This window comes from Stomoxys calcitrans, chromosome 2 (genome assembly GCF_963082655.1).
Source record: "Stomoxys calcitrans chromosome 2, idStoCalc2.1, whole genome shotgun sequence".
NCBI lineage: Eukaryota > Metazoa > Arthropoda > Insecta > Diptera > Muscidae > Stomoxys > Stomoxys calcitrans.
The window spans coordinates 115,437,885-115,465,233 of NC_081553.1; the positions used below are offsets into that span (position 1 = coordinate 115,437,885).

The following is a 27,349-nucleotide window of genomic DNA, read 5'->3' on the forward strand; positions in this document are numbered from 1 at the left end:
GGATATAGCTGCCATATACACCGATCTCTCGTTTAATGTTTTGGGCCCATAAAAGGCGCATTTATTTTCCGATGTTGCAGAAATTTAGGACAGAGTTCAGTTAAGCCCCTCCACATATTTCTGCAATCTGGTCCAGATCGATCAAGATTTGCATATAGCTGCCATATAGACCGATATCTCGATTTAAAGTCGTGGCCCCAAAAACGGCGCATTTATAATCCGATTTCACTGAAATTTGACACAGTGACTTATGTTAGTCTTTTTGACATCCGTGTCATATATGGTTCAGATCTATTTATTTTTAGATGTAGCTACTGTACTTATAAGTATTTGTTCCAAATCGGATCATATTTCGATATAACTCAACATGATCTGTGCAAAATCGAAATGTCCAATTAAAAGAAGTAAAAAGGCGTTAAGTTCGGCCGGGCCGAACTTTGAATACCCACCACCTCGGGTATATATGTAAAACACCTTTCGTCAAAATCCGGTAAAATATGCACACCTTATGCCCCATAGCAACTATATCAAAATATGTTCCGATTTGGACCAAATACTTATAAGTACAAGTCATTTTTCAATTGCGTATAACAAATTATTGGTCTTTTAAGTAGCTATATCTAAAATTAAAACGATTTGAACCATGTACTAAACGGATGTCGAAATGCTTAGCATAAGTCACTGTGTAAAATTTAAGTGAAATCGGATTATAAATGCGACTTTATGGGACCATGACTATAAATCGGGATATCAGTCTATATGGCAGATCTAGACGGATCTGGAAAAGGATATCGAAGGGCCTAGCACAACTCACCGTCCCAAATTTCGGCGTCATCGGACAATAAACGCGCCTTTTATGACCCCAAAACCTTAGATCGAGAGATCGGACTATATGGCAGCTATATCCAAATCTGAACCGATCTGTGCCATATTGCAGAAGTATGTCGAAGGGTTTAATTTAACACACTGTCCCCAATTTCGGCCACATCGGACAATAAATGCGACTTTTATGGGCCCAAAACCTTTAATCGAGAGATCGGTCTATATGGCAGCTATATCCAAATCTGGACCGATCTGATCCAAATTGACCAGGGATATTGAAGGGCCTTACTCTACTCACTGTCCCAAATTTCAACAAAATCGGGTAATAAATGTGGCTTTTATGGGCCTAAAATTCTAAATCGACGGATCGGTATATATGGGGGCTATATCAAGATATAGTCCGATATAGCCCATCTTCGAACTTAACCTGCTTATGGACAAAAAAAGAATCTGTTCAAAGTTTCAGCTCAATATCTTTTTTTTGAAGACTGTAGCGTGATTTCAACAGACAGACGTGCGGACATATCTAGATCGTCTTAGATTTTTACGCTGATCAAGAATATATATACTTTATAGGGTCGAAAATGGATATTTCGATGTGTTGCAAACGGAATGACAAAATGAATATACCCCCATCCTTCGGTGGTAGGTATAAAAATCGAAGAACCTATGGTATCTTGCTGGTTATGTTATACGACTTACATGCGAAGTGCGTCGAACTTTCTGCAAGAACTGCCGATAACATAAGAGAAGACAAAGGACTTCGTTGGTGTTGTGCAAAGTGCAAAGAATTCAATGTTGAGTTATATGCATTTTTTAAGAATACTCGCAGTGAATTCGAAACAATAAATAATGAACTAAATAATATAAACGCAGTTCCATCTAATATTGAAATTCCAACGGATCAACAACCATCAACCAGTTTAGTCGCCGACTACACTAGACTTAATACTCTGCCGCCTTCTGGCCTATTGACTCCATCGAACACAGCTGCTTTATCCAGTGCTCCTAGTGCCTCTGCCTTACCGTCTGGAACAACAACATTTTACACTCCACAGGCTACACCCAAACTACCAACTACGACTCCTAAACCACTTAAAGTTGCCCCGAATAAGAAAGCGATTTTTGCAGCGAAGTTCGCTGCTGAAACTTCCACTGATGGCATGTTATTTTATATAAAACCCAAGATTGACATTGATGTTGAATTGAGTGTTTACAAATTTAAGTGCCATGAAAGGCGTAGCAAAGCTTCTTTCCGAATCATTGTTCCAGAAGACATTTTTAAAGTCGTTTTAAAACTTGATTTTTGGTCCGCTAAGGCACTGAATTTATCATTTGCTGCTGATTTCATTTCTCTAGTATATGAAAATATCGGCCCGGCCGAACTTTACGCATTTTTACTTGTTTTTTAACCGATTTCGCTAAAATTTTAAAAAGTGTGTACCTACAGCTGACATATAGACTGATCTGACGATAAAGGGTCTGACGCCCATAAAAGTTTTATTTATTGCCCAATTGCGTTGAAATTTTAAACATTGAGTAGTTTGACGCCTTCTAACATTGGACCCAAATGTGGTTCAGATCGGACTATATTTAGATATAGCTGCCATACAGACCGATCTCGAAAGGGGTTTTATATACATAACCGAGGTGGTGGGTATCCAAAGTTCGGCCCGGCCGAACTTAATACCTTTTTACTTGTTACATTAAAGCAGATATGAAGTGTACATTTAAATCACATGTGACCTTCATTTGTTAAACAGATATCTCGTAATTTAAAAGTCATCAAATTTCATATTTAAATAAATCAGGGTTTTCCTTGGTCAATGATATCATCAAGCCTTTTTTACACAGCAGCACATGTGCTTTAAAAAACCATTGAAAAAACATTTCCTTGATCTTAATTAGAGCGATTACGTGAATTTACTTCCGCCAAATGTAAAGAAACATTCTCATTAATTTCGTATTCAAATAACGTTCGTTCATTTCGATCAATCGCATTGAGGACAATGAATGAATGCTACAATGGTAATGACATTTTAACTTCATTGCTGCTGAGGCTCTCTATTATTGACATATACAATTGAACATACACACATGTTTATATGTACATACACACGCCTTCAAACACACACAGCAACACACACACAATCATATGTATAAATATATATACATACTTATCTATACGATTACATAAGTACAAATGAAACTAAATTGATATCTTAAATTGTATTTGAAGATGACATTTCTTTAGTATTCGATAAGAAATAAATGCTTGGAAAGATTAAATCGAAAATAGATGTAAAAGCCAGAAAATATGAGAGCATAAACTTTTTCCTACACAAGTACAAAACTTTTAGCTATTTGATAAATCTAATAACCCAAAAAAATAAAACAAAAAGAACTAGAATATTTTCTTAAAGTTTTGGAAAAAGTTCTTTTTTTACATTTTAATAAGAAAGTTAAATTAAGCCGAGTTAAGTTTCCGAAACCCGATCTTTGAGTACTAGTACCCTTGCACACTTTTGACAAAAAAACTGCAGGGATACTAAAGCTTCCAATCCACATTAAACTGGGCCGAATTTTGGATACCCACCTCCTTGGGTATATATGTAAACCACCTTTCGTCATAATCCGGTGAAAAATTCATAATTTATGCCCCCATAGCAGCTTTATCGAAATATGGTCCGATTCGGACCAAATTCGGCGCAGACATAAAGTGGTCTAATAAGTACAAAAAATTTTTAAATTTTTTAGAAAAAACCAGTAAGGAAGGGCCAAAGTCGGGCGGTGCCTACTGCATAATATCCTACACCTACCCTAAAAGTACAATATGAGAGCTATTTTCAATTCTATACCAATTTTGATGGACTTTGGCGGATGTTTTCAGATGGACTATTAAACAATCCGTATCAAATTTCGACCAAATATGTTCAAACTACAATGACTACGGTTGAAAAATGACAACATTATTGCAAATTTCCCAAAATCTGGCGAACATATATATGTGAGCTATATCTAATTCTGAGCCGATGTCGAGCAAACTTCTCAGATAATGTGGTAGTCGCCGTGGAAAGCTTTTTTTTGTCAAGATTGGTAAACAATGCGCTCGCAGTGGCTCTTGGAGGGAAAATGGGCGACAGCTATATCTAAATCTGGGCCGATTTCTATGATATTCACCAGTAAAAGCGACAGCCTTCGAAAAAATTCGAGAAAATCGGTAAAAAACTGAGCACTTTATTGCAATATTTCTCAAAATCGGACAAACATATATATGGGAGCTATACCAAAATCTGGACGGATTTCGAGCAAACTTCTCAGATACTGTAGCAGTCGTCGATAAAAGCGTTTTACAAAATTTTGGCAAGATGGGTTAATAAATGCATTAAATGCAATTAATAAATGCAATTAAAGCAGTTAAAATCGGGCGATATCTATATATGAGAGCTATATATAAATCTGAAACGATTTTCATGAAATTCGACAGTTATGTCGAGAGTCATGAGAAAATCCTTCCTGCCAAATTTCGGGAGAATCGGTTAACAAATGACTATTTGATTGATATATTACTGCAAATCGGACAAACATATGTATGGGAGCTATATCTAAATCTGAACCGATTTCGAGCAAGCTTAATAGACATTGTGGAAGTAGTCAAGGAAAGCGTTGTATGAAGTTTTGGCAAGATTGGTCTATAAATGCGCTTGCAGTAACTCTAGGAGTGAAAATCGGGCAATATATGTATATGAGAGCTATATCTAAATCTGAACCGATTTCCACGAAATTCACAGTAATGTCGAGAGTCATAAGAAAAACCTTCTTGCCAAATTTCGAATCGGTTCACAAATTACCATTTTATTGCATTATTAGTGCAAATCGGACGAACATATATATGGGTGTTATATCCAGATCTGAACCGATTTTCAATTTCAATAGGCTTCGCCTCTAGGCCGAAAAACATGCCTATACAAAATTCTAGGACGATCGGATGAAAATTGCGACCTGTAGTTTGTATACAAATTAACATGGACAGACAGACAGACGGTCAGACTGACGGACAGATAGACGGACAGACAGGCGGACAGACAGACAGACGAACAGACAGACGGACAGACAGACGGACAGACAGAGGGACAGACGGACAGACAGACGGACAGACAGTCGGACACACAGTCGGACAGACAAACGGACATACAGATGGACAGACAGACCGACAGACAGACCGACAGACAGACGGACAGACAGACGGACAGACAGACAGACGGACAGATAGACAGACGGACAGACAGACCGACAGACCGACAGACAGACGGACAGACAGACGGACAGACAGACGGACAGACAGACGGACAGACAGACGGACAGACAGACGGACAGACAGACGGACAGACAGACGGACAGACAAACGGACATACAGACGGACAGACAGACGGACAGACAGACGGACAGACAGACGGACAGACAGACAGACAGACGGACAGACAGACGGACAGACAGACGGACAGACAGACGGACAGACAGACGGACAGACAGACGGACAGACAGACAGACAGACGGACAGACAGACGGACAGACAGACGGACAGACAGACGGACAGACAGACGGACAGACAGACGGACAGACAGACGGACAGACAGACGGACAGACAGACAGACGGACAGACAGATAGATGGACAGACAGATAGATAGACAGACAGCCGGACAGACAGATGGACAGACTGACAGACGGCAGACAGATGGACATACAGACGGACAGACAGGCAGACGGACATAGATAAATCGAATCCGAAAGTGATTCTGAGTCAATCTGTATACTTATCAATGAGTCTATCTCTCTTCCTTCTAAGTGTTATAAACAAATTCACTAATTTCTAATACCCTGTACCACAATAGTGGTTTAGGTTATAAATATTGGTAGTTTTGGTAGCTATATCCAAATATCGACTAATCTGAAGCATATACAACATGGATGTCGAAAAGCCTAACATAACTCACTGCGCCAAATTTCGGCAAAAGAGGACTATAAATGCGAAATCTCGAGTAATCGGTCATTATGACAACTACTTCCAAATCTGAACCGATCTGGGCCAAATTGAAGATTGATGTCGAAGGGTCTAAGACAACTCATTGTCCCAAATTTCAGCGAAATCGGACAATAAATGCGTCTCTTATGGACCTAAAACCTTAAATCGAGAAATCGGTCTATATGACAGCTATATCCAAATCTGTACCGATCTGACCCAAATTGACGAAAGATGTCGAAGGGTCTAACACAAGTCACTGTTCAACAACTGTGCTATGTATGGTTTAAATCGGTTCATAACCTGATAAAGCTGCCATATATACCGATCTTGGATCTTGACTTCTTGAGCCACTAGAGGGCACAATTCTGATCCGATTTGGCTAAAATTTTGCATGAAGTTGTTGACTTTCAGCACCTGTGTTAAGTACGGTTCAAATCGGTCTATATCTTGATATAGCTGCCATATGAACCGACCTTGGATCTTGACTTCTTGATGTTCTCGCTGTGACTTAAGGCGTGCAGGGTCAAAGTTGGACATGCTAGCCTCTGAGCTATGGTGGTGCCGTAGATTAACGAATGGCTTAGAACTTCTTCAATAAATGAGCATTAATTAGTTAATGTATCCCCTTCCTTATGATATGGAACATAAAACATATCAAGTCTGTCTTATTAAAACCAATTTTAAGTGCTTTATTATCCTATCAGGATAATTATTGTTAAAAGAGAATTGATATACACCAATCGTAATGGTTCTATATTTTTGATCTCTGTTGCGAAAACATTTCACTGCAAGTCATAACGATAATTACAGCCAAAAATATTTTCCTGTTTGTTTTAAAACTTAATTTAAAAATCTTATGGCACAATTACGACTTCCAACTTTTGAGGGTATTAATCGAAACATCAGTCTTACATATTTTATGACCTATGTGCGAGAATGACATACAAGCTCCTTTGCAATTTTAATATCTCAAGGTATTCATAAAATGTAGAGACAAGGCCACACTACCATTTGAGGTTTTTGAGGTAATTTTGCGTTGTTTGTTTACAAATTGCCGGAAAAATACACATTCATGCGTTTTTATATGTTTTCAGAGACGCGCAAGGAGCAGTGTTTCATGTGTCCAAAAGTTGGTTCGTTCATGCGTTCGTTTGTGGGTGTTGCCTTGTCATAACTGACGGTGTGCCAATCTCTTACGGATCACATAAAACATTTGTTATGGGTATTCGTCATGTCGTTGTTGTTGTTGTTGTTGTTGTAGTGTCAGTGTATCACAAAAAGCAACAACAGATGGCTAAGACATCAGGCAGACAGCTACAAGACGGACGGGTAAAAAAGACTTCACTTGGGCTACCGTAACACATATACCGTGTAACATACATTTACTTAATTACTTTAGGGATTATTATTGTCATCATTATTATTCGTATAATTATTATTGTTGATGTTGTTGTTTTTGTTGTTGTTATTGGCGGTGGTGGTGGTGTTGGTTTTGTTGTTGCTGCTGCCACTGCCACATTGTCATTCAAAAATATTCAACACGTTTTCACATTTTCAATTAAGTTTATTACTTAAAACAGTGAGAGTAAATGTACAGGAACCCCATCACACTAACACCAACACAAGCGCCAACACCAGCCCCCAAAACACCAACACCAGCTCCACAATTGCCATTCACAGCAACAATAACGACCTCCTTAAAAACCTACAAACGCATATCCTTTCAAAGTGCTAAACAAGATACACCCACCACCACTCACTCTCAAACGGTACACACACACACACAAGTACACGTATGCACATACCCACATGCGTGTATGTGTGAAATTACGTACAGGCTAAAGTTGAATTTATTAATTTCTATAAGAGCAATTTTGTGTACGGTGTAAAATGACTAAAAGTGAAATAACGCTCCCAGTCACACATACACACACAGACATGTACTTACATACATACATATTAACATTTACCATGACGCCCACACATGCAACAATTTCTGAATCCACCGCCAATGCCGTGTATGCCTTTCAACGAATAAAATTGCTGCTTGAAGGCCTAGCTGGGTAGAAAAAAAGCGAAAAAGCTAATATTGGAATCATTCTAGCTAACTCTTAATTATTGCTGAAGCTAACAATATTTTAATATCAAGATTGAGTCTATTGCCAAAAAAAGAGGGGTGCTCATAAATTCCTATAGGTCCACAGAAATATTGTCTTCGTTGGTAATAACTGAAAAAATTGAGTGGAGTGCAGATCGGAGCTGTTAAATGTTTCTTTATTCTTAACAAAAGAGGTGTATATTTTATTATATTAATGAAATATGAAATCTTAAGCGGTCTGCATTCCTAATGGAGTCCATCTTTTAATATTACACTACAGATTTGGTGATCAACAACCTGATTTTTCCTTAAGCCGGTTTTCGAAATATTCGAAATTATTTTTATACCCACCACCGAAAGATGGGGGCATATTCATTTTGTCATTCCGTTTGCACATCGATCTAACCATTTTCGACCCTATAAAGTAAATATATTCTTGATCACCGTAAAAATCTAAGACTATCTAGCGTAGAGGCTCAAGAATTCAAGATCCCAGATCGGTTTATATGGCAGCTATATCAGGTCCTAAACCGATTTGAACCTTATATGGCGCAGATTGTTAAATCTCATAATAAAATACGTCATGCAATATTTCAGCCTCTAGAGGCTCAAGCCTTCAAGACCAAAGATCGGTTTATATGACAGCTATATCAGGTTATGTGCGGATTTAAAACATACTTGACACAAATCTTGGATATCATAACACAACACGTCGTGCAAAATTTCATTCCAATCGGATTAGAATTACGACCTCTAGAGGCTCAAGAAGTCAAGATCCAAGATATCATTAAAACAAGTAAAAAGGCGTTAAGTTCGGCCGGGCCGAACTTTGGATACCCACCATCTCGGGTATATATGTAAACCACCTTTCATCAAAATTCGGTGAAAATTTCATACCTTATACTCATATACCTCATACCGATCTGAACTATATACGACACGGATTTCGAAAAGACGAAAATAAGTCACTGTGTCAAATTTCAGTGAAATCGCATTATAAATGCGTCTTTTATGGGGCCAAGACTTTAAATCGAGATATCGGTCTACATGGCAACTATATCCCAATCTGGGCCGATTTGGGCCAAGTTGCATAAACATGTCGAAGAGCCGAACACAAAGCACTGTCCCAAATTTCGGCGAAATCGGACAATAAATTCATCTTTTATGGGCCCTAAACCTTAAATCCAGAGATCGGTCTATATGGGAGCTATATTCAAATCTGTACCGATCTGGGCAAAATTTAAGAAGGACGTCGAAGAGCCCAACCAATCTCACTGTTCCATATTTCGGCGACATCGGACAATAAATGAGCATTTTATGGGCCCAAAACCATAAATCAAGAATTCGGTCTATATGGCAGCTATATCCAAATCTGGACCAAATTGAAGAAATATGTCAAAGGGCCTAACACAACTCACTGTCCCAAATTTCAGCAAAATCGGTTAATTAATGTGGCTTTTATGGGCCATACACCATAAATCGGAGGATCGATCTATATGGCAGCTATATCCAAATTTGGACTGATATGTACCAAATTAACGAAGGATGTCGATGGGCCTTACACAACTCACTGTCCCAAATTTCAGCGAAATCGGTTAATAAATGTGGCTTTTATGGGCCTAAGACCCTAAATCGGACGATCGGTCTATATGGCAGCTATATCCAAATCTGAACCGATCTGAGTCAAATTTACGAAGGATGTTGAAGGGCTTAACACAACTCACTGCCTTAAATTTCAACAAAATCGGATAATAAATGTGGCTTTTATGGGCCTAAGACCCTAAATCGTCGGATCGGTCTATATGGGGGCTATATCAAGATATAGTCCGATATAGCCCATCTTCGAACATAACCTGCTTATAAACAAAAAAAGAATCTGTGCAAAATTTCAACTCAATATCTCTATTTTTAAAGACTATAGCGTGATTTCAACAGACAGACGGACGGACATGTCTAGATCGTCTTTGATTTTTACGCTGATCAAGAATATATATACTTGATAAGGTCGGAAATGGATATTTCGATGTGTTGCAAACGAAATGACAAAATGAATATACCCCCATCCTTCGGTGGTGGGTATAAAAACACTTCGTGCAAAATTTCATTCCAATCGGATAAAAATTGCGTACTCTAGAGGCTCAAGAATTCAAGACCCAAGATCGGTTTATTTGGAAGCTATATCAGGCTTTTGACCGATTTGAATCATACTTAGCAGAGTTGCTGAAAGTCATAGCGAAACCCGTCGTGCAAAAATTTCATTCCAATCGGATAAGAATTGCGACCTCTAGTGTCTCAAGAAGTCAAGACCCAAGATCGGTTTATATGGCAGCTATATCAGGTTATGGACCGATTTGAACCACACTTGGTACAGTTGTTGTATATCATAACAAAGCACGTCATGCAAAAGTTAATTCAAATGGGATAAGAATTGCGCCCTCTAGAGGCTCAACAAGTCAAGACCCAAGATTGCTTTATTGGGCAGCTATATCAAAATATGGAATGCTATGGCCCATTTATAATTCCAACCGACCTACACTAATAAGAAGTATTTGTGCAAAATTACAAGCTGCTAGCTTACTCCTTCGAAAGTTAGAGTGCTTTCGTCAGACAGACAGACGGACGGAAGGACAGATCGACAATAATGTCACGACGATCAAGAATATATACCTTATGGGGCCTCAGACGAATATTTCGAGTAGTTACAAACGAATGACGAAATTAGTATACCCCCATCCTATGGTGGAGGGTATAAAAAGAGAGATATTTAGCTGAAACTTTACACAGATTCTTTTTTGCCAATATGCAGATTAAGTTCGAAGATGGGCTTTAACGGACTATATTTTGATATAGCCCCAATAGAGACCGATTATAGACCGATTTGGACAGTACTTGTCGCAACTGTTAGAAGTTATAAGAGTACACTATGTGCGAAATCTCATCCAAATCGGATGAAAATTGCACGTAGTGTTCTATTTTTACTTCCAACAACTGTGCCGAGTAAGGTACAAATCGGTCTTTAACCGGATATATATCCCATATAAACCGATCTACCGATTTGACTTTTTGAGCCCATACAAGCCGCAATTTTTGTCCGATTTGGCTTAAATTTTGCTAGTGGTGTTTCGTTACGACTTCATATAACTGTGTTGAGTACGGTCCGAATCAGTCTATAACCTGATATAGCTCCCATATAAACCGATCTTCCGATCATCCTTGTTCAGTTCCGATCATCCTTGTTCAGTTCCTAATCTAAAATTATGCTAAATTTATTTTGAATAAATTTTAAGCAGAATCTATGAGGTGGGTTCCCAAAATTCGACCTTGTTCTGGATGCAATGGTAGCTCTTGCAATGCTTCTGGCTGATCTTCACTACGCTCTCGACAATTCCGCTTATTTACGCACCCTATTTATACCCACCACCGTAGGATAGCGGGTATATTCATTTAGTCACTCCGTTTGTAACACAACGAAATATTTAACAATGTCCGTGTCTCTCTCCGTCTGTTGTTATCACTTTACAGCTTTCAAAAATTGAGATATTGAGCTGAAATTTGGCAGAGATACGTCTTTTTAATGCACGCTGGTTAAGTTATTGAACGGGCCAAATCGGACCATATTTGGATTTAGCTGCTATATAGACCGATTTTCCAATAAAGGGTCTAATGCCCATAAAAACTTGCTTTTCATCCGATTTCGCAGAAATTTGAAACAGTGAGTAGCTTAAGGCTTCCCGATCCCGATCTGACCTAAATATGAATTATATCGGTCCATATTTAGATATAGCTGCCATATATACCGATCTCCCGATAAAGGATCTGAAGCCCGTGAAAGCTTTATTTATTACCCGATTTTGCTGAAATTTAAAACAATGGGTTTGAAGCCTCCCGATATCTAACCCAAATATGGTTCAGATCGGACTATATTCAGATATAGCTGTCATATAGACCGATCTCCCGATAAGGGGTCTGAAGGCCATAAATCTTCATTTTTTATCCGATTTCGTTGAAATTTGGAATAGTGCGCAGTTTTAAGCCTCTCATCATTCGACCCCAATATGGTAAAGATCGGACTATATTTAGATATAGCTGCTATATAGACCGTTCTCCAGATAAAGGGTCTGAAGCGCATAAAAGCTTTATTTTTTAACCGATTTCTGAAATTTGAAACAGTGAGTAATTTTACGCTTCCTAACATAGGACCCAAATGTGGTTCAGATCGCACTATTTTCAGATATAGCTGCGACATTGGCCGATCTGCCTATAAAGGGTCCGAATCCCATAAAAGCTCTATTTATTACCCGATAAAGGGTCCGAAGCCCATAAAAGCTCTATTTATTACCCGACGTCCGTCCCAAATATGGTTTGTATTGGACAATATTTAGATATAGCTTCCATACAGAGCGATCTGCCGATAAAAGGTGTGAAGCCCGTAAAAGCTGTATTTTTTATCCGGTTTCGCTGAAATTTGAAATACAAAATTCAACAGTGACTTATATTTATAAGTCAACTCAATGTCCGTGCCGAATTTGGGTGCATAAGTTATCCAATTTTCACCAGATTATGGCGAAAGGAGGTTTACACATACACGCGAGGTGGTGGGTATCCAAAGTTCGGCACGGCCGAACTTAATGTCTTTTTACTTGTTTTACTTTAATTGGCTATGAGAGAATATTTGTTCCACTAGCCATTCCAAGCGCTGCGCTCATTTTAAAATCTCTGACACCAAGTTTCGAGGTGTCTCCCACCACTTGATCTTTCCATCGGGCTTTTGGTTTTCCCGGTTTGCATGTTCCACCGTGTTTGCCTTCAAAAGACTTCTTTGCTGGAGCTTTTTCATCCATTCTGACAACATGACCTATCCAACGCAACCGTTGTATTTTGATAAGTGTAACTATGATATCGTCGTCATACAGCTCATACAGTTCGTGGTTCATATGTCGCCTATATTCTCCATTATCGCAAACTGGTCCAAATATTTTACAAAGAATATTTCTCTCAAATACTCCAAGTACTGCTTCATCTGCTTTCACAAGTACCCAAGCTTCAGAACCATATAACAGCACGGGTAGAATCAGTGGCTTGTTTAGTTTAATCTTCATCTGTCGAGAGATGGCCCTGTTTCTAAACTGCCTACTTAGTCCAAAGTAGCATCTGTTTGCCAGAATTATACGCACCCATTAAGCCAAAAATGAGCTTCGTCGCTGAACACAATTTTAGGAAATTTTAACGAATTTAACATAGCATTCATTTTGAAAATAAAATTCAATAATTTGTGTTGTTCGTTTGTAAGACGATAACTTATAGATCAAATTGAAGATGTTCGACAGTGAAAAACGCAAACAAAACACGAAACTTGCGAAGCTGTTTAAACCAATTTTACCAAAAAGATAATAGCTCAAAAAATCAGTTTCCAAATACTCACGGAAGTGGTTGCAGCGTTTAGCCACACTGACCAAATTCATTAAATACTGCATTAAATTCATCATATGTTGTCCTCTTACATGTTGTTGTTGTTTTGACAGTGTTTTGTATACTGTGGCGGCAGCCCTTGTCAACGAAGAAGTCCAACGGGTCAATCCGGTATGTAAGCCGGCTGTCTTTTTCAATGCTGCTGTGAAGCACATCAGTCATCCTTTGGATTCGGCTATGTATTATTGAAGGTATCCTCAATTTGAAAATATGCTACCATTTGGTATACCTGGTATGGAGACAATCTAACTTCGCCCTAAGATACGCATCTATCAATTTCTTTATCTGTAAGACAAACCTCGCATTCTGAATGTAGGACGCCTATGCAATCACATGAAACCTGTTTAAGGGTGAATCAGACTAACACCTTAAGTGCTCATTTATGTATTCTTATTCATATGTGTGCGTAATTATTGTTGAAAGCTGTTATGAATGGTGGATGTATCCGAGGTTTGGTCGCGACGTTAACCACCTTCAGCCGCGTGTCTGTTTGTCTGCGTGTAGGTATCAACGAGTAATGTTTATGGATGGTCTTATGATATTCAAGGTATTCTCGTACTTAAATTCGTTCATACAGCCTTTTTGGGTTGTTTTGGATAATATTTTGTCGTGGGTTATGCGTTGCTAACAAATTATTCTCTGGGGACCTCTTAGAGGACTAAGGTTTTATTTACAACACTTATGCACACATACCACCCGCATTCACTCACAAATATGGGTAATTATGTATACCCTCGTACATGAACGTCTTGTTGGGCTTTAACAATCAGTAAAAGTGCCTCTAATTTTACAATAACCAACGCACTTTTGTCTTTTAGGAAGGTATTTCATTTATAAGGAATTACTCTAACGTGGCAGAATATCATATAGCAGTGATTTTTGATGGCAACGCAAGAGTTGCAAGATGTTATGTATTTCTTTAGTCTCTTAACACCATAATGTAGTCTGGAAATGTATAGACAATAATGTAATCTGACTTAGGGAATGTTGAATACTAAGCAACGGCTTTAATTGGTTTGAACGGAGCAAAAAACATGGTACAATGCACAGTGGTGGCGCCTGCAGACAAAAACCAAAAAAATTATATCGCAATTTTGGTGCAAAAATTAATGAAATAGTTTAAAAACACATTAAATTTTATTGTTTGAACAGTTTTTAGTGTTACATAACAGTACATTGTCTTAAATGTTATGTAAAAGACGATCAAAGTGATGAAATGTATGATTATAACAGAGCAAACAAGTAAAGGCGTGCTAAATTTGGCCGGAACGAATCTTATATACCCTCCACCATGGATCGCATTTGTCAAGTTCTTTGCCTGGTATCCCTTTATAGGCAAACAAAGGATAATGAGTAACAATTGCTATGCTATTGGAGCTATACCAAGCTATAAACCGATTAGGACCATACTTGGATTGGCTATTTGAGACCAAAATGGAAGTCATTGTGCAAAATTTTAGACAAATCAGATAATAATTGCGCTCTGTAGAGGCTCAAGAAGTATAAACGGGAGATCGGTTTATATCTGAGCTATATCAGGTTATCAACGGATTTCGAACATACTTGGCACAGTTATTGGACGACAAAGCAAAACCTTTCATGCTAAATGTCCGCCAAATCGGATAATAATTGCGCCCTCTAGAGGCTAAAAAATCCGAGATCGGTCTATATGGAAGTTATATCAGATTATGAACTGTTTTAGACCATATTTGACGCAGTTGTTGGGAGTCATAACAAAACACGTCGTGCAAAATTTCATTCCAATCGGATAAGAATTGCGCTCTCTAGAGGCTCAAGAAGTCAAGACCCAAGATCGGTTAATATGGCAGCTATATAAGGTTATGGACCGTTTTAGACCATACTTGACACACTTGTTGGGAATCATAATTAAACACGTCGTGAAAAATTTCATTCCAATCGGATAAGAATTGCGCCCTCTAGAGGCTCAAGAAGTCAAGACCCAAGATCGGCTTATATGGCAGCTATATAAGGTTATGGACCGTTTTAGACCATACTTGACACAGTTGTTGGGAGTCATAACAAAACACGTCGTGTAAAATTTCAAATTCAAATCGAATATGAATTGCGCCCTCTAGAGGCTCAAGAAGTCAAGACCCAAGATCGGTTAATATGGCAGCTATATAAGGTTATGGATCGATTTAAAACATATTTGGTACAGTTAATGGATATCATAATAAAACACGTCGTGAAAAATTTCAAATTCAAATCGGATATGAATTGCGCCCTCTAGAGGCTCAAGAAGTTGAGACCCAAGATCGGTTTATATGGCAGCTATATCAGGTTATGAACCGATTTAAACCATACTTAGCTCAGTTGTTGAAAGTGATATCAAAACACTACGTCCAAAATTTTAGTCCAATCGGACCAGAAGTGCGCCCTCTAGAGACTCAAGAAGTCAAGACCCAAGATCGGTTTATATGGCAGCTATATCAAACTATGTACCGGTATGGCTCATTTAAAATGCTAACCAACTTACACTAATCAGAAGTGCTTGTGTAAAATTTCAAGCTCCTGGCTTTTTTCCTTTGAAAGTTGACGTGCTTTCGACAGACAGGCGGACGGGCGGACAGACGGATGTACATGGCTAGATCGTCTGAAAATGTCATGACGATCAAGAATATATGTACATTATGGGGTCTTATACGAGGTGTTATAAACAGAATGAGAAATTATTATACCCTCATACTATGGTTGAGGTTATAAAAAGGATTTATTATAAAAGCTCTACTAGTCGGCGAAGTATGAACCTTTCTTGCCTTGGCATAGGCGGAGCGGCGGAGCCACTAGGGCACTGGATACTATTCTAGATATCCGACCCATTGACATACAAATTAAGTGTAAGGCAGCCAATGCGGCTATGAGACTTAAGGCGATGGGAGAATGGATTGAGGATGGGAGCAGCTCATACCATCGTGGCATAATAGAGGCGACAATAGGAAACCTGGAAGAAAGGGAAGAGGTTTCCGATCAGATACCTGAGATGAATCTTGAAGTCGAGTGCGAAGAACTGCTGCTGTCTTGGATTAACGGAACCGTAGTATTGCCATCTGGAAGATCATGTTACTCGGATGGATCACAGCTAGAGGACAGAGTGGGCCTAGGGGTTTACATTGAGAACCCAGGGACTGAGATCTGTTTTAGACTGCCTGACCATAATACTGTCCTGCAGGCGGAGATCCGAGCGATCACGGAATGCGTGAAGTGGTGTGGTGCTAATGCGAATACGTCGAGTGTGAACATCTTTACCGACAGTAAAATTGCCATAAGGGCAATAACAACCAGGACTAGGAGCGCGTGTCATTCATTGGGTATATACTGCAGTTGTCAGACCTATTATGTTATATGGTATTGCGGTCTTGTGGACGGCGCTTCAAAAATCCACCTACTGCTCAATACTAAACTGGATCCAAAGGATGGATTGTTTGTGCATCAAAGACTCACTCAGAACGACACTATCTGATGCTCTGAGTTTAATGCTACATCTTATGCCTCTGGACATTGTGGTGACCCAAATTGCAGCGACCACTCCCGAGAGGTTAAGAGAGCTTTCTCATTGGTCATGTGGCGGCCACGGACACTGTGTTATCCTTGGTACAATGGCCGATGTTCCGGAGCATTGTGGATTACACCCTACCTGAGCCGCATTTTGATAAAAATTACTGTACCACTATTCCTGATAGAACTGAGTGGAACTACGATATTCCTGGTAACAGAAGTAACATAGACTTCTATACGAATGGTTCCAAACTAAACTACGAGATTGAAAGCTTACTTGACCACTGCAGTGTGCATCAAGCAGATATCCTTGCAATTAAGGAAGTGGTGGAATGGCTAAGATTTAATATCATTACGACGATTGGCATAAATATCTTCTCAGACAGCCAGACAGCCATTAAATCCCTGGAGAACGTATTTCTGAACACAAAAACCGCCCTCGGCTGTCGCAGATCTCTCAACGAGATGGCTGAACAGTTCAAAATTCAACTGTTCTGGGTGCCGGGCCACAGAGATATCCCAGGGAATTCTATAGCAGACGAGCTTGCGAGACTAGGAACTACAATACCTTACACATTCCTGGTATACTTGAATCTGTGGGTATGCCTATAGCGACTTATAAGCTAAGTTTTCAGGACCAGGCCCGAAGTGCAACGAATGATAGATGGTCACAAAGAGGGGGCTGTGAATATTCCAAAACTATGTGACCTTATCTAGACTTGAAGAGGTCTACTGCTTTGCTGTCATTGGCTTGAAGAGACGTCTCAGTCATTGTGTCCGTCATGACAGCTCACTCTCTAATCGGGAAACATGCTGACAGACTGAAGGTTGCCAGCAACGGCTTTTGCAAAAGCCGTGAGGACATTGAAGAATAAGAGCTTATAGAACACCTTCTGTGTGTGTGTCCCGCACTAGCAGTTAGAGGGAGTTCCACTTTAGGTTCTCATTTCGTTGAGAATCTGTCTGATTTAGCGGATGTGGACATCTGCAAGTTATAGGGCTTTTTATATGGATGGTTCAATGGTAGAAACTAGAAAGCATCTTCCTTCTTCTGTTCCTGTGGAACAATGGACGAAAACGTCTAAATGATTCTGATGGCAGTCTGTCACTTAAACCTAACCCAACCTTACCTAACCATGGTTCATATCGGACTATATTTGGATATACAATAGCTGCCATATAGACCGACCTGCCGATAAAGGCTCTGAAGCCCATAAAAGCTTTATTTTCCCTCCGATTTCGATGAAATTTGAAACAATGAGTTGACTTAAGCCTCTCTTTTTCCGACCCAAATATGGTTCGAATCGGACTATATTTAGATGCAGCTGCCATATAGACCGATTTCCCGGTTAGGTGTCTGAGCCCATAACAGCTGCATTTAGTACCTGATTTCGCTGAAATTTGAAACAGTGAGTTATTATATCCTCCACCATAGGATGGGGGTATACTAATTTCATCATTCTGTTTGTAACTCCTAGAAATATTCGTCTAAGACCCTATAAAGTATATATATTCTTGATCGTCAAGACATTTTAAGTCGAACTAGCCATGTCCGTCTGTCCGTCCGTCCGTCCGTCTGTCTCTCTGTCGAAAGCACGCTAACTTTCGAAGGAGTAAAGCTAGCCGCTTGAAATTTTGCACAAATACCTCTTATTAGTGTAGGTCGGTTGGGATTATAAATGGGCCATATCAGTCCATGTTTTGATATAGCTGCCATATAAACCGATCTTGTGTCTTGAATTCTTGAGCCTCTAGAGAGCGCAATTCTTATCCGATTGGAATGAAATTTTGCGCGACGTGTTTTGTTATGATATTCAACAATTTTGCCAAGTATGGTTCAAATCGGTCCATAACCTGATATAAAGGGTGATTTTTTTGAGGTTAGGATTTTCATGCATTAGTATTTGACAGATCACGTGGGATTTCTTTGACACCATGTCTGTCAAAGAGAAAGATGCTCAGTATGCTTTGACATTTCATCATGAATAGACTTACTAACGAGCAACGCTTGCAAATCATTGAATTTTATTACCAAAATCAGTGTTCGGTTCGAAATGTGTTCATTCACCGTAACGTTGCGTCCAACAGCATCTTTTTAAAAATATGGGCCAATGATTCCACCAGCGTACAAACCACACCAAACAGTGCATTTTTCGGGATGCATGGGCAGTTCTTGAACGGCTTCTGGTTGCTCTTCACTCCAAATGCGGCAATTTTGCTTATTTACGTAGCCATTCAACCAGAAATGAGCCTCATCGCTGAACAAAATTTGTCAAAATTTGAACACATTTCGAACCGAACACTGATTTTGGTAATAAAATTCAATGATTTGCAAGCGTTGCTCGTTAGTAAGTCTATTCATGATGAAATGTCAAAGCATACTGAGCATCTTTCTCTTTGACACCATGTCTGAAATCCCACGTGATCTGTCAAATACTAATGCATGAAAATCCTAACCTCAAAAAAATCACCCTTTAGCCTAAAGCAGCTACTCTATATACCGATGTCCCTATTTTACCTCTTCAGCCCCTAAAGTGCGCAATTCTTACTACATTTGGCTGAAATTTTTCACATTGACTTCTACTATGGCCTCCAATATTCACTTCAAAAAAGTCAGAAATGAACCAAAACTTGATATTCTTCCAATAACATAGCAATTATTTTCTTTTATCCTTTGTTTGCCTAAAAAGAGATACCGTGGCAAGAGCTCGACAAATGCGATCCATGGTGGAGGGTATATAAGATTCGGCCCGGCCGAACATATTACACTTTTGCTTGTTTTAAACCTACCGACATCTGATCTGAATATGGTTCAGATCGGACTATATTTAGATATAGCAGTCATATAGACCGATATGCCGATTAAGGGACTGACGCCCTTAAAAGCTTTAATTATTACCCGATTTCACTGAAATTTGAATCAGTGAGTTGTTGCTAGCCTACCGTTATCTGACCCAGATATTGTAAAGATCGGACGATATTTAAATATAGTGACATACCAACCGATGTATGCCGTATTTTGGTCTTTTGTAACATTTCGACATGGGTTTTTCCTCCCCCCATAAGGGGAAGGTTGCAAAGTATTGAATTCTAGGCATTTTCCACAAAGTGGGCAATGTTTTGCCAATGAGTAGCTGTATTGACAGGGCTGCTCTATTCAAGAACTTGTAGGAGTTCGAACCTTTTATGCAACATGGTTGTGATACGAATCAATATAGTATCCATGGATCGATCGTACGTCTAATACGGAGGATGAATACCTCCCATCTTCCGCAACATGGTCAATCTGGTGTCTTTCTGCTTGATCAACTGACAACTATGTATGAGGCCTTGTAATATCACGAAGTCGAAATCTTGTGCTTCTAATTACCATTTTCATAGCTGAGGCAAAGACTGCTTAATTTGCCGGACGTCTAACCAAAAATATTCTTCCTTCCCATCTTGGTAATAAAAATCTCCTAGCTCCATTTGTTTGTATGTTTTTGGTCTTTTTGTTTAAGTCTTCTATAGGGACATGAGCACAGATGAGGATCATGTCAATTAATTGGGGTTTTTTACGAATTTTTGGCAAAATCAAATTTAATTTAGGTTAGACTAGGTTAGGTATGACATTATGTTTGTAATTTTCTATCAAATACTTTTTGTTTCAAATCCATATTGCAACCATCTGTTAACTTATCCCCTCGGGAAGGTGGGACATTCTTTCCAAATTCCTCAAAAATTGTTTTGAATTCGTGGGTAAACATCAGTTCACCCATCTCCAAGATCTGGCATTATCCGCCCACCCTCAGAAAACAAAAAAATATCCTATCTTCTTGGATGAAAATCGCCAAAACAGCCATATTTGTACTTCAATTCTTTCCCCCACAGAAGTTGCAACAGAAATCATTCTAATATGACATGCGTATATTACTCCTCCTATTTATACACCTTAATTCTAATAGACTTTGGCATAATTATTAAGACCTTTACCAGTTCGTATGCTGATATGCACAATTATATCCACATAAGTAACATCAAATTATGCGTAAAAGTTCAAATCTCGAAAGTTCTTTCAAGTTACCAAAATTAAGTGCAGTTTATTCACGATATTAACAAAAGCCTTTGTTCGTTATAAATTCCCCGTTTTATTGATATTGTGCGATTGCAAACATAACCGCTTGTACTTACAGCAGCAGTCACCGCACGTGGTTGAGATTATGCATTCATATGTATAGATGTGTGTGTGCGCGTAGGTTACCCACACCAATTCACATTTCAATGTAGGAATATGGACACATTCAAAGAGTTCAGCTGAAACTACCTCGGGCATACATATATGAGTTTTGTGTCGGCAAGTGTGGGTCAGTGAGGAGGCCAATCAGTGTTACCAGCATAGGTGTAAGTTGAGGATTCTAGGGCAAAGAAAGTCAAAATTTGGAATGGGTTCATTTGCGGTTGTATTCAAACATCCACCGATAAGACCTCATGAGGTCCAGTTACAGCCCTCAGCTTTTGATGAACAGGACAGCACTTCAAGGTTACAATCAAGCGAGGGTACAATCGAAAAGGATTAAAGATGTAATAGACAGATACGAGAATATTGCTATAAACGCTCGCTTTGATATCCGAAGTAGATAGAAGGTCAAGAGCCATCCAATTTGACAACGCTTGACAAGCGTTTAATGCGCAAGTATAGGTTCCACCTCAAAAACTATTCATCTTATAAAGGGTGATTTTTTTGAGGTTAGGATTTTCATGCATTAGTATTTGACAGATCACGTGGGATTTCAGACATGGTGTCAAAGAGAAAGATGCTCAGTATGCTTTGACATTTCATCATGAATAGACTTACTAACGAGCAACGCTTGCAAATCATTGAATTTTATTACCAAAATCAGTGTTCGGTTCGAAATGTGTTCATTCACCGTAACGTTGCGTCCAACAGCATCTTTGGAAAAATACGGTCCAATGATTCCACCAGCGTACAAACCACACCAAACAGTGCATTTTTCGGGATGCATGGGCAGTTCTTGAACGGCTTCTGGTTGCTCTTCACTCCAAATGCGGCAATTTTGCTTATTTACGTAGCCATTCAACCAGAAATGAGCCTCATCGCTGAACAAAATTTGTCAAAATTTGAACACATTTCGAACCGAACACTGATTTTGGTAATAAAATTCAATGATTTGCAAGCGTTGCTCGTTAGTAAGTCTATTCATGATGAAATGTCAAAGCATACTGAGCATCTTTCTCTTTGACACCATGTCTGAAATCCCACGTGATCTGTCAAATACTAATGCATGAAAATCCTAACCTCAAAAAAATCACCCTATATATAAAAATCAATTGTTTGTTTGTTTGTTTGTATGTGTGTGTGTTCCTTATAGACTCAGAAACGGCTGAACCGATTTTCTTGAAATTTTCACAGATGGTGCTTAATGATCCCGTGGTGAAAATAGGGTACCACATTTTTTGATATCTGAAGGGGGGGCGGACCCTCCCCCTTACCCTAATTTTCAGAAACGCCAGATCTCGGAGATGGGTGGTGCGATTTAATCGAAATTTTGTGTGCTCTCATGTAGTACCCAAAAAATAAAAATTTGTATCCAAATTTCGAATGGGGTACCTAGGGGGGCCGCCCCACCCTAAAACCTACCAAACATATATTTAGACCAATCACGACAATATGGGATTCAAATGAAAGGTATTTAGGATAAAAAGGTAACTGATATCCATTTGTCGAACCAAGTGCTAGGGGGACCATCCCAACCCCCAAAACACCCCTAAGTCGGGCATGTTTACCGACCATAGCAATATGGGACTTAAATGAAAGGTATATGCGAGTAAAACACGAATCTGATATCCAAATGTGGGACCAAGTTTCTGAGGGGTTCACCCCTCCCCAAAACACCTCCCAAAGAGGACTATTTACTGACCATGGGAATATGGGGCTTATATAAAAGGTATTTGAATGTGGAATACGAATCAGATGTCCAAATATGGGACCAAGTGCTTGGGGGGCCGCCTCTCACCAAGAACATCCCCCTAAGGGGACAAATTTACGACCATAGCAATAGGGGGTCCAATGAAAGGTCTTTGGATGTAAAGCACGAATTTGATATCAATTTCGGGAAAATGTCTATGGGCCACCCCACCCCTACAACACCACCCAAATAGTAAGTATTTGCTGACTATTACAATATGAGGCCTAAATAAGAGGGTTTTTAGAGTGGAAAACGAATCCGATATATATTTTCAAGGCCAACACACTCAGTGGCCGCCCATTCCCCAAAACACCTCCCAAGTCGGTCATGTTTGCCGACTATGGAAATATGGGGTTCAAATTAAAGGTATTTGGGAGTAGACCACGTAACTGATATCAACATTAGGGACCAACTTTCTAGGGGACGTCCCACCACCATAACAACCCCCAAATGGGACGTATTGGCTCACCAAGACAATTTGGGTCGTAAAGAGAGTGGAACTAAATACTAATATGATGAAATGAAAGGCGTTGTGGGGTAGAGCAAGAATTGATACCCACTTTCGGCACCAATTTTTTTGGGGGTCAACCCCTTTCCCAAAATATGGGGTTCAAATAAATGATATATAGATATATGTGAATAGAGCACGTGCTGATACATTTTCCGTGCTAAGTGTTTGGGCGACAACCCCAATCCCCAAAACACCCCTAGATCAGCCATATTTACCGACCATGTCAATGTGGAGATTAAATGAAAGGTATTGGAAGGTAGAGCAAGAATTGATACCCACTTTCGGGGCCAATTTTCTGGGGGTCAACCAATTTCCCAAAATACCCCACAAGCAGCAAGTTTTTAGTGACCATCGCAAAATGGAGCTCAAATAAAGGTATTTGGAAGTAGAATACGAATTTGATATCCAAATGTAGGACCATGTATTTAGGGAATAACCCCTTCCCCAAAACACCCCGCAAAGGGTAACAAATTTTCGATCATGCCAATATGTGGTATTTAAGATTAGAGAACGAATTTGATAAACTATTTTGGGCCATGTGTTTGGAGGACGCCTCATCGTCTAAACTCCCCTAAACCAATGGCAATATGGTGCTTAAATAAATGGTTTTTGAAAGAAGAGCACGATGCCGATATTTTCTCAGCGCCAAGTGCCTGTTGGACCACCTCACCCCCGAAAACACCCCTAAATCAGATATCATGAGAGTAGCGGGCTGAAATAAAGTATTTTAAGAATGGAGTACACCTTACATCCAAACTTAAATTAGTTTACTAATAAAGATCATATGTCATTCGGACAAAGGCACTTATATTGTTAAACAATTAGTCAAGCGATATACTATATTAGTAGCATGGTATTTCACTAAAAGCTTTTTAATTGTCGATAATAAATATTCCAAGGAAACTTTTGTTCCATATAAAGTAAAAGAAGGCGCAGCGGAGCGGGCCCGGGTCAGCTAGTTCATAATAAAAATAAGTGTCGGCAAATCTTTGCTCCCCCTGCTACATTCCGCAACAAGACCGCAAATGAAAAGTCCATACGCCCGGCAATTGAGTCAGAAAAGGGTGCAACTTCAAAAAGCCGTATGAGAACGGGTTGAGATAGAGTCGAGGTATTAGCAAGATAGTGTGCAAAATTTTAAGGCCCTTTTGGCAGGGCACTAAAGATGATCACCTCGGTATTTCGAAAATTTGTTGGGGTTGCCAAATCTTCGTTTGTCGTTCAATTTCTAAAATTTTTTTCGATAGTGCTCAAGACTCCCTACAAAAAAGTCCGCTGAGTCTACAATATCTTGTTTTGTTCGAGGGATATTCGACTTTAGTGCTTTTTTTGCAATTTTGACCGAGACTTGCTTCGTATTTTGCAAATAATGAAAGCATTTGTGGTTTGATTTTCATTTTACGCATGATTTGGATTAAAAACAAAATTTAAAATGACTATGTCGCAAAAAGTGTCCAAATCTGATTGCTCAGCAAAAGCATGCTAAGTTCGGCCGGCAACGGACCTCCACCACGGGTCGGATTTGTCAAGTTCTTTGAATGACTTTTGCAAATATATAAGAGCTATATCAAGATATTGACCAATATGGACCGTACTTGTCATGGGCATCCCCAAAAATTCAAGCAAATCGAGAAATAATTGAGCCCTCCAGAGGCTCAGGAAGTCAAATTGAGAGATCGGTTTATATGGCAGCTATATCTTGGGAGCATGTTATGTAAAAACAAGTAAAAGCGTGCTAAGTTCGGCCAAGAACCCACCACCATGGATTCAGCTAAAATATGGGAGCTATATCTAGATGTAGACCGAATTGGACCGTACTTGATGCAATTGTTGAGAGACATAACAGAACACTATATGCAAAATTTCAGCCAAATCGGTAACAAATCTCGGCTTGTAAAGGCTTAAGAAGTCAAATTGGGGGATCGGTTTACATGGGAGCTATAGCATGTTCTTGACCGATTTGAACCGTACTTGGCACAATTGTTGAAAGTTATAACTGAACGCCATATACAAAATTTCAGCCAAAGTCAAATCGGGAGAACTGTTTATATGGGATCTATATCAGGTTATACACAGATTTAACCCGTACTAAGTACAAATGTTGAAAGTCAAATTAGAACACTATGTGCTAAATTTCAGCCAAATCGGACAAAAATTGCGGCTTGTAAGAGCTTAGGAAGTCATATCGGGTGATCGGTTTATATGGGAGCTACTAGCCGAACCGAGCCCGCTTCGCTGCGCCTTTTTTAACTCTCTAATATCTTTTTAGGGTGGGAATACTTCGCCCTGAGCGCGGATATCGAATTCGTACCATTGTAACCTATGACGCTGAACGCGTTCGAATCCTGGCAAGAACATCTGACAAAGCGGTGGTTGGCAACATTTGCGAGGTACAATGCCATGCATGCCAATTAAAATATTTTCCCCAAAGAGCTGTCGCACAGCGGAACGCCGCACGGACTCGGCTTTAAAAGAAGGTCTCTTATCATTGAGTTTATACTTGAATCGGTAAGCACTCATTGATATGTGAGAAGTTTCCCCCTGCGCGGTTTCTAGTGTTTTTTTTTAAGAATTAGGGTAATGGGATGGCACCTCAGACATTTCGACTCAAATATGGATATCAAATTCGTACTGTACTTCCAAATTCCTTTAATTTGAGCCCCATATTGCCATGTCCGGTAAATATGAACCGTTTGGAGGGTGTTTTGGGGCTGGGGTTGCCACTGGCACTTTCCACTGAAATAGATATAAAATTCGTTCTATATTCCCAACGGAAATGAAGTTCAGTTTAGGGGGTGCTTTAGGGCGTACCCCAAAACACTTGGCTCCAAAATTGTTTACCAAAATCGTTTTCTACTCTCAAATACCTTTCATTTGATGCCCATAATGGGCCAAATAACCCATTTAACGTATTTTTAGGAAGAAAAGCGCCATCTAGAACTGAACGCAAATTTAAATGCCATATTCGTAATCTACTCCCAAATACCTTTCATTTGAGTCCCATATAGCCATGGCCGGCTACTATGCCCATTGGGTGGTATTTGGGGGTGGGCGACCTCCCGTTACTTGGACCTAATGTTATATTCCATATTTGTAATCTACTGCCTAATACATCTCGTTTGAGTCCCATATTGATATGAACTTCGAGTATATCTGTTTAGATGAGTTTTGGGGGGCCCGCTAAGTACTTGGACCCAAATTTTAATACCATATTCGTTTTCTGGTCTCCAATGCCTTTCATATGATACTCTTGTTGTGCCCATCGGACCACTTTAGGATATGGGTGGCGTTTTTGGGGTAAGGGGAGGGTCCGCCTCCACCCGATTATATAGCCTATGTTTCCGTCCAGACAAACGTACACAATCTGTGAAAATTTTAAGAAAATCGCTTCAGCCAAGTATCATATAGTCATAATGGGTCTAATGGCGTTTTTGAGGGGTGGCGTGACCCCCTATACTTCGATCTGATTTTGTATGCCAGATTCGAAATCTACTACCGAATACCTTTAATTTGAGCCCCATATTGAAGTGAACGTCCAATATGTCTGTTTGGGGAGTTTTGGGGTTGGGCCGGCCCAATGGGTACTTAGACTCAAATTTTAATACCATACTCGTATTCTACTCCCCAATACCTTTCATTTGTTACCAATATTGTCTCGATCGGTCCACTTTTGTATTTGGGTTGTGTTTTTGGCATAAGAAGGGGGGGTCCGTCCCACTTCTGTTACCGAAAAATTATATAGCCTATGTTTTCTTCCAGACCCACCTATACAATATGCGAAAATTTCGAGAAAATCGGTTTTGCCGTTTTTCAGTCTATACGGATCAAACAAACCGAGTCCCCTATATCCGTGATTGGCTAATGTACCATTTTGTGCGTTTTTGTGATCGCCTATACTTCGACATGAATTTGTATGCCAGATTTGTTATCTACTTCCGCATAC

At 39.4% G+C, this 27,349-nt stretch overlaps 1 protein-coding gene across 1 annotated transcript; it reads left to right on the forward strand.

The window, feature by feature from the left end:
- Positions 1-1,508: 1,508 nt before the first annotated feature.
- LOC131994738 (uncharacterized) lies at positions 1,509-7,020 on the forward strand. Its single transcript, XM_059361604.1, has 2 exons — positions 1,509-2,061; positions 6,941-7,020. The coding sequence occupies exons 1-2, from the start codon at positions 1,509-1,511 to the stop codon at positions 7,018-7,020; spliced, it is 633 nt and encodes a 210-aa protein (XP_059217587.1).
- The last annotated feature ends 20,329 nt before the right edge of the window (positions 7,021-27,349 follow it).

What these genes read in the sequence shown, in the direction of transcription:
- LOC131994738 (XM_059361604.1), top strand. Translation starts at nt 1,509, where the DNA reads ATGTTATACGACTTACATGCGAAGTGCGTCGAACTTTCTGCAAGAACT. An exon ending in ATTTAAGTGCCATGAAAGGC is followed by an intron (nt 2,062 to 6,940) that starts GTAGCAAAGCTT and finishes ATATGTTTTCAG; the next exon opens with AGACGCGCAAGGAGCAGTGT.